The sequence below is a fragment of the Cololabis saira genome, chromosome 13 (assembly GCF_033807715.1).
Source record: "Cololabis saira isolate AMF1-May2022 chromosome 13, fColSai1.1, whole genome shotgun sequence".
Lineage (NCBI taxonomy): Eukaryota > Metazoa > Chordata > Actinopteri > Beloniformes > Belonidae > Cololabis > Cololabis saira.
This window is the reverse complement of record NC_084599.1, coordinates 14,779,687-14,791,856: the sequence shown is the minus strand read 5'-3', so window position 1 is coordinate 14,791,856 and position 12,170 is coordinate 14,779,687. Positions and strand designations below refer to the sequence as shown.

The 12,170-nt window shown below is 41.5% G+C and overlaps 2 protein-coding genes across 3 annotated transcripts in view; one reads left to right on the top strand and one right to left on the bottom strand.

Moving 5' to 3' along the window:
* cyfip1 (cytoplasmic FMR1 interacting protein 1) overlaps positions 1-12,170 on the top strand; it is a 34,916-nt gene that overhangs the window by 16,480 nt on the left and 6,266 nt on the right. For both annotated transcript variants that reach the window (XM_061737869.1, XM_061737868.1), the window contains exons 11-23: positions 156-273; positions 669-791; positions 1,160-1,285; positions 1,364-1,530; positions 1,837-1,984; positions 5,844-5,997; positions 6,086-6,242; positions 6,813-6,909; positions 7,048-7,124; positions 8,706-8,814; positions 8,913-9,032; positions 9,107-9,306; positions 9,988-10,075. In XM_061737869.1, coding sequence (XP_061593853.1) covers positions 156-273; positions 669-791; positions 1,160-1,285; positions 1,364-1,530; positions 1,837-1,984; positions 5,844-5,997; positions 6,086-6,242; positions 6,813-6,909; positions 7,048-7,124; positions 8,706-8,814; positions 8,913-9,032; positions 9,107-9,306; positions 9,988-10,075 — 1,684 coding nt within the window. The remainder of the gene's footprint in view (positions 1-155; positions 274-668; positions 792-1,159; positions 1,286-1,363; positions 1,531-1,836; positions 1,985-5,843; positions 5,998-6,085; positions 6,243-6,812; positions 6,910-7,047; positions 7,125-8,705; positions 8,815-8,912; positions 9,033-9,106; positions 9,307-9,987; positions 10,076-12,170) is intronic.
* On the bottom strand, positions 7,805-12,099 carry LOC133458212 (fibronectin type III domain-containing protein 9). The gene is made up of 2 exons (XM_061737871.1): positions 11,946-12,099; positions 7,805-11,163 (listed from the first exon to the last, which is right to left on the bottom strand). Exon 2 carries the CDS (start codon positions 11,103-11,105, stop codon positions 10,524-10,526), a length of 582 nt encoding a protein of 193 aa, XP_061593855.1. The 5' UTR covers positions 11,106-11,163; positions 11,946-12,099; the 3' UTR covers positions 7,805-10,523.

Genomic DNA, 12,170 nt, shown 5'->3' with positions numbered 1-12,170 from the left:
TTTTATGGATTGGTTTGAAACAGATTTACATGTGTTGGGTTTTTTTTAAAGGATATTTTTGAACATAAATGGTACATCTTTTGACATGTTAACCATAACATGATATATCCCCACAGTCCTCACTCGTCTCTTTCTTACACACTCCCACTCCTCAGGTGGACGTGCACATCCATATCCAGCAGCCCCCAGTACAACATCTGCGAGCAGATGCTTCAGATCAGAGATGATCACATGCGCTTCATCTCCGAGCTCGCTCGTTACAGCAACAGCGAGGTTGGTTTTGAGTTTCTCAAGAATAAATGTGCGACTTTCAAACACATTTCAGGTCCTTAATGCTGGTAATGAGTTCGCTTACCGTGGAACCATATCTGCTTCTGAATAGTACATCATTTACACATTTAAAAGAAAGCTTTCCATCCATCATCAGAATATTTCAGCTGACTCTAAACTCCACAGATAGGCTTTAAAAGCACTCTCGAATGCAGGAAATATTTATACTCTATACTCTATATTTATACAGATGTCCAGTCCCAGTTACGGTAGTTTCCAGATGTTGTAATTCAGATGGAAACTGATCTGCAGTACATACATTTGTCAGTTTTCAATAAACTGGGCTTTAATAAAATCCTTTGTTGCACACGTTGAGCTGTTTATTTCTGTCCATGTAGGTGGTGACTGGATCAGGGCGTCAAGAGGCCCAGAAGACAGATACTGAGTACAGGAAGCTGTTTGACTTGGCTCTGCAGGGCATGCAGCTGCTCTCCCAGTGGAGCGCTCACGTCATGGAAGTGGTGAGGAAGCGTACATTGTTCTCAGAAGGAAATAAATGGCAGTTTATGGTCACATTGATATAGTTACAATATATTGATGACATTTTCTATGAGCACATTTTTATTCAGATTCAGACAACTTTATTAATCCCTTTGGGAGGTTCCCTCGGGGAAATTGACATCTCCATCTCACTCACACAGCACTGTCATTTACAAATCAAACACGCCAAAAGCCAAACACCCATATAAAGATAAAAGATTTAAAAAAAATAAAAAAGTGCGGTGCCATAAAAAAGAATTATATGGATGGAAAAAGTGTTATATTGCACAAAGTTATTGCACTGTCCTGGTTAATGCACAGTTAGTGAGTCTTTTTCACTTCTCCACAGTACTCCTGGAAACTGGTCCATCCAACAGACAAATACTCCAACAAGGAGTGCCCTGACAACGCCGAGGAGTACGAGAGAGCCACCCGCTACAACTATACAAGTGAGGAGAAGTTTGCCCTTGTGGAGGTCAGTCATCACATCACTCACAACAATATGCATCTGAAACGAGTGCTGCTGTTCGTTGACATGTGTTGCTCTTGGCAGGTGATGGCTATGATAAAGGGACTGCAGGTGCTGATGGGACGGATGGAGAGTGTGTTCAATCACGCCATCCGTCACACCATCTACTCGGCGCTGCAGGACTTCGCTCAAGTGACTTTGCGTGACCCACTGCGGCAGGCGATCAAGAAGAAGAAAAATGTGATCCAGAGGTGCGAACGGCCTAATCCTAATAATACCATAACGACAGCAGATCTGTGATTATTCAGCAATGTCGAGTCTGTTGTATGTTACCATGTACTTCTGTATAAAAAATGTTTACAGTGAAAACAATCTCTATAAGTCAATTGTCTTTGACGTGTATTAGCGTTGCCAAGGCGACCAAAGCCAGTTGTCAATTAATCACACTGATGAATGGCAGGGGAAGCTGCACGCAGCAGCAGAATGTTGCGTAATGTTTTTTTCTTGTTTTATTCCTTGCACTTGACTCATGGTATTTCGTTGTGCTCTCACTGCAGCGTCCTCCAGGCCATCCGGAAGACGGTGTGCGACTGGGAGACCGGCCGGGAGCCCCACAACGACCCTGCCCTCCGTGGAGAAAAAGATCCAAAGGGAGGCTTTGACATCAAAGTTCCCCGTCGAGCTGTGGGGCCCTCCAGCACACAGGTCTCACCTCCCCGCCTTTGCTGATGAATCATTCTTTACTTTAACTTGCTCCGACTTCTCTGGGAGTACTTTCAAAAATCCAATAACTCCTTAATATGAAAAGCTTTTCAGTGCCTGTGTTTGAGTGACTCACCTCATTACTGTGCAAACCACATGCTCCACATGAGTCACTAAAGTTCACAGATCACATGTAACATATACCCGACAAGCTTTGCTCACAGAGTCCTTTACCTGGGCATTAGTTTACCGCCGGGATCATCTTCAGCAGAAAGGTGAAACCAGGAGTACTCCGGGCCGGAATACACCTGTTTTGACCATATGGCTATAAAAGCTGCCAGAAATGTGGTGTTTCTGTGGTATCTTGATAGCTGCTTTTGTCTGCCAGGTTGCATTAATCAGGCTTATGGCCCTCATAGAGGCTGTGCAGCATGTCCGATTAGAGCTCCGGATTTGCAGCACATCATGTTGAGTCCATCCCAGTAAAGGTGCATTATGCCATCCATCTTAACGCTAGACTGTACATCGCTAACCATCCTGTTTTCTTGTCTCGCTGATTAGTTTTCCTTCTGAATGTTTTTATTTTCATCAGTGCGCACTAGGGCACAGTTTGAAATGCTTTCAAGCAGTCATGCCTACATTATTGCACACTGATCAGCCACGTATTCATTGTCGTGGAAACGTAATGGTTGCTGTGCAAAAGCTTGCATTAATGTAATATCCCCATAAAAGTCAGGAGCCGGCGTCCCCAGCAGATGATTGCTTCGTAATAAAATGATGCCGTTCATGTCACCTGTCGGAGGATTTATTTTTCCAAGGCCGATCGTTGTATATTACACACATTTTTTCATCCACCCAGTTTCATAAACCACAAAGATTTATCGGCTTAAAGGTCGGTTCCAAGAATGAATCATTTCTTTTGTCCTTTTCTTTTTGTCCTTCTTTCTTTTTATTAAGACACGTCACTGTAAAGCCAAGCTTAAAAACACACATTTTGTATTAATCTGCCCTAAATAAACAGATTCAGTTGATAAAGAATATGAAAAGTTTCCTCTGACAGGTTTGAAGTTTTATTTGGATCCCCATTAGCTGCAGCAAAACTGCAGCTATGCTTCCTGGGGTCCGACACATAATATACAATACAAGACAAAAATTAAAAGCAAACCTAAAGAGGTAGTAGAAGAAAAGGAAAAGAAACATAGAAAAGAAAAAAAGTAAAAAAAGGAAATTCTACTACAAAATATATTCTACATTTCTGTCAAATAAGACCAGTGCTCTTTTTGACACTCACATTAAGGTTACAGTCATTCCGAAACATTTAGATGTAATGCATTTACAATACAAAATCATACCTTCTTTAAATAGCATCAACAAATTCAAACAGTGTATAGTCATCGACAATGCGTTTAAGTTATAATCACTTATCGTAACTTGAACCCATTGCCATTTTTAGTAACCCAATAGCCATTTAATAATTATTAAATACGTTTTATATGTATTTATTTAAGAGATGTTTCTTTACTAATAATTTGAATTCTTTTATGCTAGTACTTCGCTCCAAGTGTTTGGGAAGTAAGTTCCATTCAAACATAGCTCTGTACATCACCGTTCTCTTACTATAGTTTGTCTTTGTTTTTTTGGCAGTGAAAAATGACCTCTGGCAGCGTCTCGTGCTATAGCTGTGATTTTCTGAACTGTAACATAGTTTTCTGTGTAGAACTTGCGGGGTTTTGGATATGGATACATTTCTTATAAATATTAATAATGAATAAAGTAATCTTTCCCTTACCATTAACCAGCTGAGATTTCTATGCATTTTAAATACACTTGTTCTGAAATCACAACCAAGGACAATGCGAGCTGCTCTATTTTGTACTATTTGAAGTTTATTGATCATGTCTGCTGTGGCGTTTGACCAGACCACTGGGCAGTAGTCAAGATTAGACAAGATTAAAGCTTGTATTATTAATTTAGTTGATTTCGGTGACAAATATGCCCTGCATCTTCTAATGACAGAGATGCCACTTCCCATTTTATTAACGATTTTATTTATGTGTGTTTGCCATGAAAGTTGCTCATCTATGACAACTCCCAGCAATTTGGTATCTTGCACTTGGTTGATATGTGTCATTAATTTTCCAATTTAACTGAGGGTTTTTACTAATGTTGTGATGTGAGCCAATTACCATACAGTTGGTTTTAGATGCATTATAAACAAGTTTGTTGTTGTTTACCCAGTCCACAACTGCTTTTAAATCTTCTTTTAAAACTAAATTTAACTCATCTGTAGAGAGTGCAGAGGTATATAAGGTTGAGTCATCAGCATACATTCCTATGTTTGTGTTTTTCAGAACAAGTGGTAAGTCATTCGTAAAAATAGTGTACAATAACGGTCCCAAACAACTCCCCTGTGGTACTCCACAAGACACAGCACTCTCATCAGAAAAACAACCATTAAAGGAGCATGAGGCAAGAATAAGAAATGAGACTCATTAGCGCCACGACAACCGTCGGGGTTCCTGCAGCCAACAACGAAGCCGGCACGGGAGCGCCGTTCAAATCAAGCTCTAAATAAGACTTACAATGTTATCTTATCTGGTCAGTAGGAAATGAGCCATGTCAGCATCTGTTTTCAGTCCCAATTCAAGTTGAAGCTGCCTCCATGACTCAAACGCATATCCAATGTTTACTCATGCACCGCCGAGAACGCGCATGCAGCGTCATTTGACGTCACATCCGCAGGACAGCGCGGGAAATTCCGGTCCGGAATTGCAGCACATTTTGCAGCACACAGCCTGTTCAAGGCAACGGACAGATACGCTAGAGGGCTCATTCTTTTTGGTTTGGAACGCTTCATCTGACATTATTACTAGAAAACTTAAAACGTATACGAATTTTTTTCTTAAATCCTGCCTCAATCCTGCCTCATGCTCCTTTAAAGAAAACAGTTTGTGTTCTATTCGTTAGATAGCTCCTAAGAAAGGACAATGCGGACACCTCAAACCCATAACATTCAAGTTTTTCCAACAATAGATTATGGTCAATTAAATCAAATTCTGCTGAGAAATCCAACATAACAGCACCGACTAAATTCTTTTTATCGATTTCCCATAGCCAGTCATCAGTCATTTGAGTTAGGGCTGATGTTGTGGAGTGACTCTTACGATAAGCGTGTTGAAAATCTGTTATTAAATTATTCAGAGACAAGTAGTTTGTGATTTGTTCAAATATTATACATTCCATAATTTTACTTAGTACAGGTAAGAGGCTAATTGGACGACTGTTTGCTCCTGAAAATGGCAATTTCTTATTTTTCGGTAGTGGAATTATCTTGGCACGCTTCCATTGTAGTGGACACAGACAGTTGGCAAAGCACATATTTATAATGTGACAGATAGGAGGTGAAATTTCCTCTGCGACCATTTCTAGTAGCTTGCCATCAAGGTTGTTAATGCCTGACTGTTTATTTTTACAAGTTTTTAATATATTTTCTACTGTCTTTATACTTTTATCAAATTGAAATGAACATTGTTTATCTTTCATAATTTTATTTTTTATTAATAGGTTAGATATATTGCTAATGTCAATAGGGGACATATCGTTTAATTTATTCACTTTATTTATGAAATATTTATTAAGATAACAAGCAATGTCTGATGGTCGAGCGAGGAAACTGCCATCCACCTCTAAAAATGATGGTGTTTGATGAGAATTTTTGCCCATTAGTTCATTCAGTGTTTTCCATACTTTTTTGTAACATGTACATTGTCCTAAAAACACTCTTATTAAGACAATATATGCACTGGTTGTAGTGCCTCTGGTGCTAAAAGGATTGTCTCTTATCACCTACGTAAATCTGCAGCTCTACATGGTGAGGACCATGCTGGAGTCCCTCATTGCTGACAAAAGTGGCTCCAAGAAGACCCTGCGCAGCAGTCTCGAGGGCCCCACCATCATGGACATTGAGAAGTTTCACCGCGAGTCCTTCTTTTACACACATCTGCTGAACTTTAGTGGTAAGGAGAGATGTCAGTTCAGCCGTATAGCTCCTGACAGCTGTTTGGTGGAGCCACCAATAACCCCCCCCCTCTCTCTTCCATGCAGAGACTTTGCAGCAGTGCTGTGATCTTTCCCAGCTTTGGTTCAGGGAGTTTTTCCTGGAGCTCACAATGGGGCGCAGGATCCAGTTCCCCATTGAAATGTCCATGCCGTGGATCCTCACCGACCACATCCTGGATACCAAGGAAGCTTCCATGATGGAGTAAATTACGTTTTTTATGGTTTCTGTCTCTCACTCCTCAACAGCTACAACAGTTTTGATCCTACATCTTCTGATGTTAACCGATTCAAACTTTTTAAAATCTATTTGTGAACCATATGAGATCTGCTGACTGGAAGCCCAAACTTCTGCCTTAGATTTCTCAGCACATATATCTGGTCGAGTCCACTGGTGCGGTGACTTGAGCTTGGTAGCTTTATTTGATTCATGTTTTGATTTCTATTTTGAATGTTTACAGCAGGATTACCCTGATACATAAGCCATTAAGCACATCAACTGGCATGAACCAGAATCATGCTGTAATAGTTCAAATGTTTGTCCTTCCCTCGCCCTATTTTTAAAAACATATTTTTTACTCATTTGCACATTTAATAGTGGTGGTAGCTGTTTTGTGGAGCCCACTTACATAAGCATTTGTCTCTAATTATTCACCAAGCAAGAATAGCTCTGTTTATGGGAAGTGAGCCTCCCTGTCTTTGCATATATACATAAAATATAGTTTGTCTAGTTAGTTTATATTGAAGCATTTTTTTTTCCTTGAATCCGTTGCAGGTATGTGCTGTATCCCCTGGATTTGTACAACGACAGTGCACACTACGCTCTGACCAAATTCAAGAAGCAGTTCCTTTACGATGAAATAGAGGCTGAGGTAATGGATTATTGTACTTGTATATTTGGATGATTTGAAAAAAAATTGACCTTTTGATGAACATAATACTGTGATGTTATTGTGAAACTGGGTTTTTAACCCGTATTCTCAAATATGCATCTTCATTTGTCCCTTCAGGTCAACTTGTGCTTTGATCAATTTGTCTACAAGCTTGCTGATCAGATATTTGCCTACTACAAGATACTAGCTGGAAGGTGGGTGCTTCTTTGTCCTGTTTTATATACATACTGGTCCAAAATTTAAGACACACATACCTGTACTCACTTGAAAGAATGAGTAGGTGTGTGCAGACCTTTGATTGAGGTGCAACAGTTCCCAACTTATGGAGTTTTCCACTCGATGAGTATAATTTTTAATGCTTTCATTTTCAGATGTTAACACATGTCAAACATATTGAGTGGAAGTAAAAGATAATCAGCAACATTATTTAGTTGCTTATCCTTAAGTTGATAGCAATAATAATAATTGTTTTTGATCCACATGACGAAGTTCTCCTTGAGAGAAAGTTGATGGAAATTTTGAAACTATTTGTATTTGCTTTGGAAATGTTTCCCCAAGTGCACATACACACATTATTTTGATGGAGCAATGTCCAGGATAGGCACAGATTTAACATCACAAACAAGGTGAGTGGGGGATCATCAATGCAACTTATTTCATGTAACAAACAGACCATTTCACTGTCACACCATGATCATGTGATCATTTCAAATGTTAAAGGTACTCTCTTTGGCTCGTGTTGAATAAAGATGTTTATCCAGTCTAGTTTTTTACGAATAAACTCCAGAAACTTTCACAAGTCTTCATTTTTTAAATTTTAACATTCAGATTTGTAATATTTTATGTATTTATTTATTTATTTTTAAAGTTCATAATTGTACAGCACATACAAGTGAGGAAAGAGTCATTGGGTGATAACATGCAATCAAATAAGAATCTTTTAAAACAAAAAACAGAGCTGCAAAAAGTTTTGTTTGCAACTTTCAATGGGTTGCTCCTTTAGTTAGAGATGGCAGGTCATCCAAGATTTCTTACCGTCCGTCAGCTTGGCAGTTAATATCTTCAATTGAAACCTTTTCTTCCATCCCAAATCAATATACAGAAATAGATCACCTCTGTTTTCAATTCTCCTATTCTGCTGCCTGTTTTTACAGCGACTACCAGAGCCTTGTCAAACACTAAAGTTGAGGTGCTTTTTTGTGATAAAAGATGCCATAGTGGACAGTGAACTGCACAGCCTTGTCAGTCTCTACCATCCATGTAAATAACTTCCTTTACTCTGTAGAGGAAACTACACGTAAACTGGTCCCGATGGGGCTTTGAGACAGTAACACCAGCCCAGGGTCTGCAGAAGCTGATAGAAATAATTACAATGTGTCAAACTGAGAAATGTGTCTTCATTTTAAAAAAAAATATGCAACAAAGACTTGTTGTTTTGCTTGATTGTTCTCAGCTATTTTCTTTCTCTACTCGCTCTATTACACACCTCCTGCTCAAGGGAGTATGTGACCTAGTTCACTTGCTCCAGTCTAGTCTCATAGAAACATACCTACTTGAATATTTCTTTTACCTTTTTTATATTCTCTAATTTCTTCTAAAGCATGCTTCATGTTCGCTAAAACTATGAACCAAGGATAAGGAGTATGGCTGATGGGGAAATAACCGCTGCTGAACTGGACTTAAATTTGGATGAAATAGCTTATAAAATGATATTTTTTGCAAGTACCATGACACTGACACACACACACTCTCTCTCTGTGTTTCGAATCCTTCAGTCTTCTGCTTGACAAGCGTTTGAGGGCTGACTGCAAGAACCAGGGCGCCAACATTCCCTGGCCTCCCTCCAACCGCTACGAGACTCTGCTGAAGCAGCGCCACGTCCAGGTTTGTTCTCGACCCATCATGCATTTGATTTCTTACTATTGACAGAAACGTCATTTAGCTTTTCTGCAGCATTTCCTCTTACTGATTGTGTTCCTTAGCTCCTCGGCCGCTCCATCGATCTGAACAGACTCATCACTCAGAGGGTTTCAGCAGCTCTCCAGAAGTCTCTGGAGCTGGCCATCAACCGCTTCGAGAGTGAGGATCTCACCTCCATAATGGTCAGTTTTATTCAGCTGTTGTGTAATTGTATAGCTTTTGTGCTGCTGTGAACAGTGTTTCTACTTTGCTGAAGGAACTGGAGGGCCTTCTGGATATCAATCGCCTGACACACAAGCTCCTCAGCAAGTTCTTGACTCTGGACAGCTTGGACGCCATGTTTCGTGAGGCCAACCACAACGTTTCAGCACCTTATGGGAGGATAACGCTGCACGTCTTCTGGGAGCTGAATTACGACTTCCTGCCCAACTACTGCTACAATGGCTCTACCAACAGGTGTGTTAGTTCAAACCCTTTTCTCAGTTCATCTCTTCTCTGGGTTTAAGCATACCTCCAATTCACACCTCAGCTATGTGATGCTGATTAGTTCTCAAGTCAGAATATAAAATATTAGTCAATTACTTTTGTCTTTCTTTTTTCCAATGTGAGTTGTAGGGTTAGGTGGCTGGAGTGGATCAGCTCACTCACTTGACATGTGGAGTGAGCCGCTCCACTCCAGCCACGTCTTCCAGCTGTGCAGGTTTGTGCTACCCACTTCTGAGTTACCACAAACACAGCGTGGTGTGAAGCTGGGTGGAGATAAGGATGTAGTTGTGTGTTGGCTGCTTGTTCAGATACCCAAATGTTTGCTGTTGAGCACAGAAAAGCCTTTTCCCCCTATAATGTCCCCTCTTTGAGATGAGCTGTAGCAGCCAGGCAAATCTTTAACTCTTTTACCCGTTTTATAAGTTACAAAGGTTTAATTCTAAATATTCAAATTAGTTCATGTTTTGTTTTTACACTTGAATTTTAAAAGGTGAAGTTGTGTCTGCATCACGGTGCTGCTGGTTGCTCATGAGAGTAAAACAGCCCATATAAACATGTTGGTGCTATTACACCTTCTTTTTATGAGCCTCCTAATCTGACGCTGGCATTTCCAGTGACAAATGTTTGAACACTCCTCCTCTGTGTGTGCAGGTTTGTGCGCACCATCCTGCCGTTCTCTCAGGAGTTCCAGAGGGATAAGCCCTCCAACGCTCAGCCTCAGTATCTGTACGGGTCGAAGGTGGGTTTTCTGTCATGATCAATCCTACACCCCCACCTCCTCTTTTATTTTATATACTCCACGAGCTGCATTCAGACAAATGTTGAACTGAAATGTTTACCACAAATATAGCTGTAGAATACAAATGGGAAAAACTTAAATATGGGGGAATATCTAGTGCATCACCAGAACACAAAGGTTAAAAAAAAGACTTTCATGAGTTCCTTATTTACAGTACTGTACATTCTCTGGAGCCACTCTTGAAAGTGGCCTGACTTGAAAACTTCAGTGCAATGGTTTTAAACGGGTCCTCTTAAAACCACATGTTCCTTATAATCAGTAATATTTCCATCCAGTGGGTAAATGTGCTAATTATGGGCAGCAGAATGCTTCCAAGACCTTCCTCCTGTTAACTCTGAGTGGCTGGTCAGCCGTGTTGGTGAGCTTCCTCCGCTGTCACATTCTTGGGTCATCCCTGGCCGCTGACCTGCTCCGGCATCAGAGAGGGCTGGATGATGGTGCTGTGTTTGACGTGGTCGACGCTGCTCCTTCTGGGTGTGAAAAGGTGTCCACATTCAGACATGTTTTGGTGGGTAGGGTTGGTCAGCACCGGGCAGTCGCCTGCAGCTCGGCCAGGGGAGGAGCGCGTGTGACGACGACACCCCCACACCAGGACGCCGGTGCAGACCAGGACTAGGAGGGAACAGGTCAGCCAGATGGCCACAGCGCGGCCCCAGCCGGCCCCGTCGTGGCCCTCGCTGCTCTTGCTCAGAGTACTGAACATCTGACACTGGTCCTGCACCGGATTGGCTGCCTGACACGTCACGCACAAGAAGTAGGCGGTCTGCGAGAGTAGATTGGCGAGGTGCATGCTGGTCTGACTGACGGGGATCCGCTCCTCATGCTTGAAACGTTTGCGCTTGTAGCCCGTGAGCAGGTCGTTCCAGTTGGGGTGGTACATGACGCTGTAGAAAGTGTCCGCGCAGGTGGGAGACGCTGGCCAGCTCACCCTGGCTGAGGTGGAGGAGACGTTATACACTGCAACCCCCATTATGACCGGGGAAACTCTTCCTTTGTTACGGTGGTCGTCTTAATGCTCACAGAATTACCTGGAAAAGATGTGAGGCACAAACAGACTAAGAATCCAACAAAGCCTTTTTAGACCACTTTGACTTCAGCAGAGCAAACCTTGCAAGTACTCTCAACAAGAATCTCATGGCCATCCAGCCACTGGTGACTGTCAGCATACAAACGCAAAGAGGAAAAGTATCTATGCATGAAGTAATAAAGAGCATTGTATAAGGGATTATATGGGCGAAGCTGGGAGGGAGATGAGCGTGTGTGCAGATGTTCAGCAGATGACATAATACAGAATGGTTTGAGAAGGAGCTCATCTGTGCTGCGACTCATACGGCAGGGCTTCATCTGTCAACCTTAAGCTTTTAAGACCCTGAAGACGGGTTTCAGTTTTACTGCCAGAGGTGTGCTATTCATAAGAAATACTAAAAACCCCTGTTTTCAGCTATTAAATAATATACAAAATTCAAAATAAACACTGTTTTGGACTCAAAGCAGATGTCAACTGGATTAGTTTTTTAAGGAGATTCAGGGTGTGTGTTTTTGTTTGTTGTTGTTTTTTTTAGCTCCAGTTTGTTTTAAGTTATTTTGGTTTAAAATGAAGTCCAGTGGGGCATTATTAGGATTTGACCCGACCTCCTCTGGTTGAGGCTAATGGCTCGATGTGCCGTTCACTGGGAACAAGCAACAGATTTTAGCTGCAAGTGCAATGTTAAATTTTGTTATTTTGATACCATTCTCCGTATTTTTTACAATGTCTGCCCCCCATAAGAATAACAACTGACAGTATAAAATAGATGCGAGAGAGACTTACCGGGAAAGCGCTGGTAGCATGTGTTGACCATACCAATCTGACATACGTGAGCTGCTTGTTCAGATTATCCCGTAGACGCTGATAGTCAGTGTGAGGGTTTTCACCCACGCAGGACTGAAGCAGAGATCAGCACGTCTTTATGTCAGCTGCAGCCACAACACACGAGCGAGTGTTACTGGATTAAAGCAGCAGCTCCAGCGATCCCCCAGCAGGGGGGAGTGGGCC

Coding starts and splice junctions, on each gene's coding strand:
- LOC133458212 (XM_061737871.1), bottom strand. CDS start 11,105: ATGGGGGTTGCAGTGTATAACGTCTCCTCCACCTCAGCCAGGGTGAGC.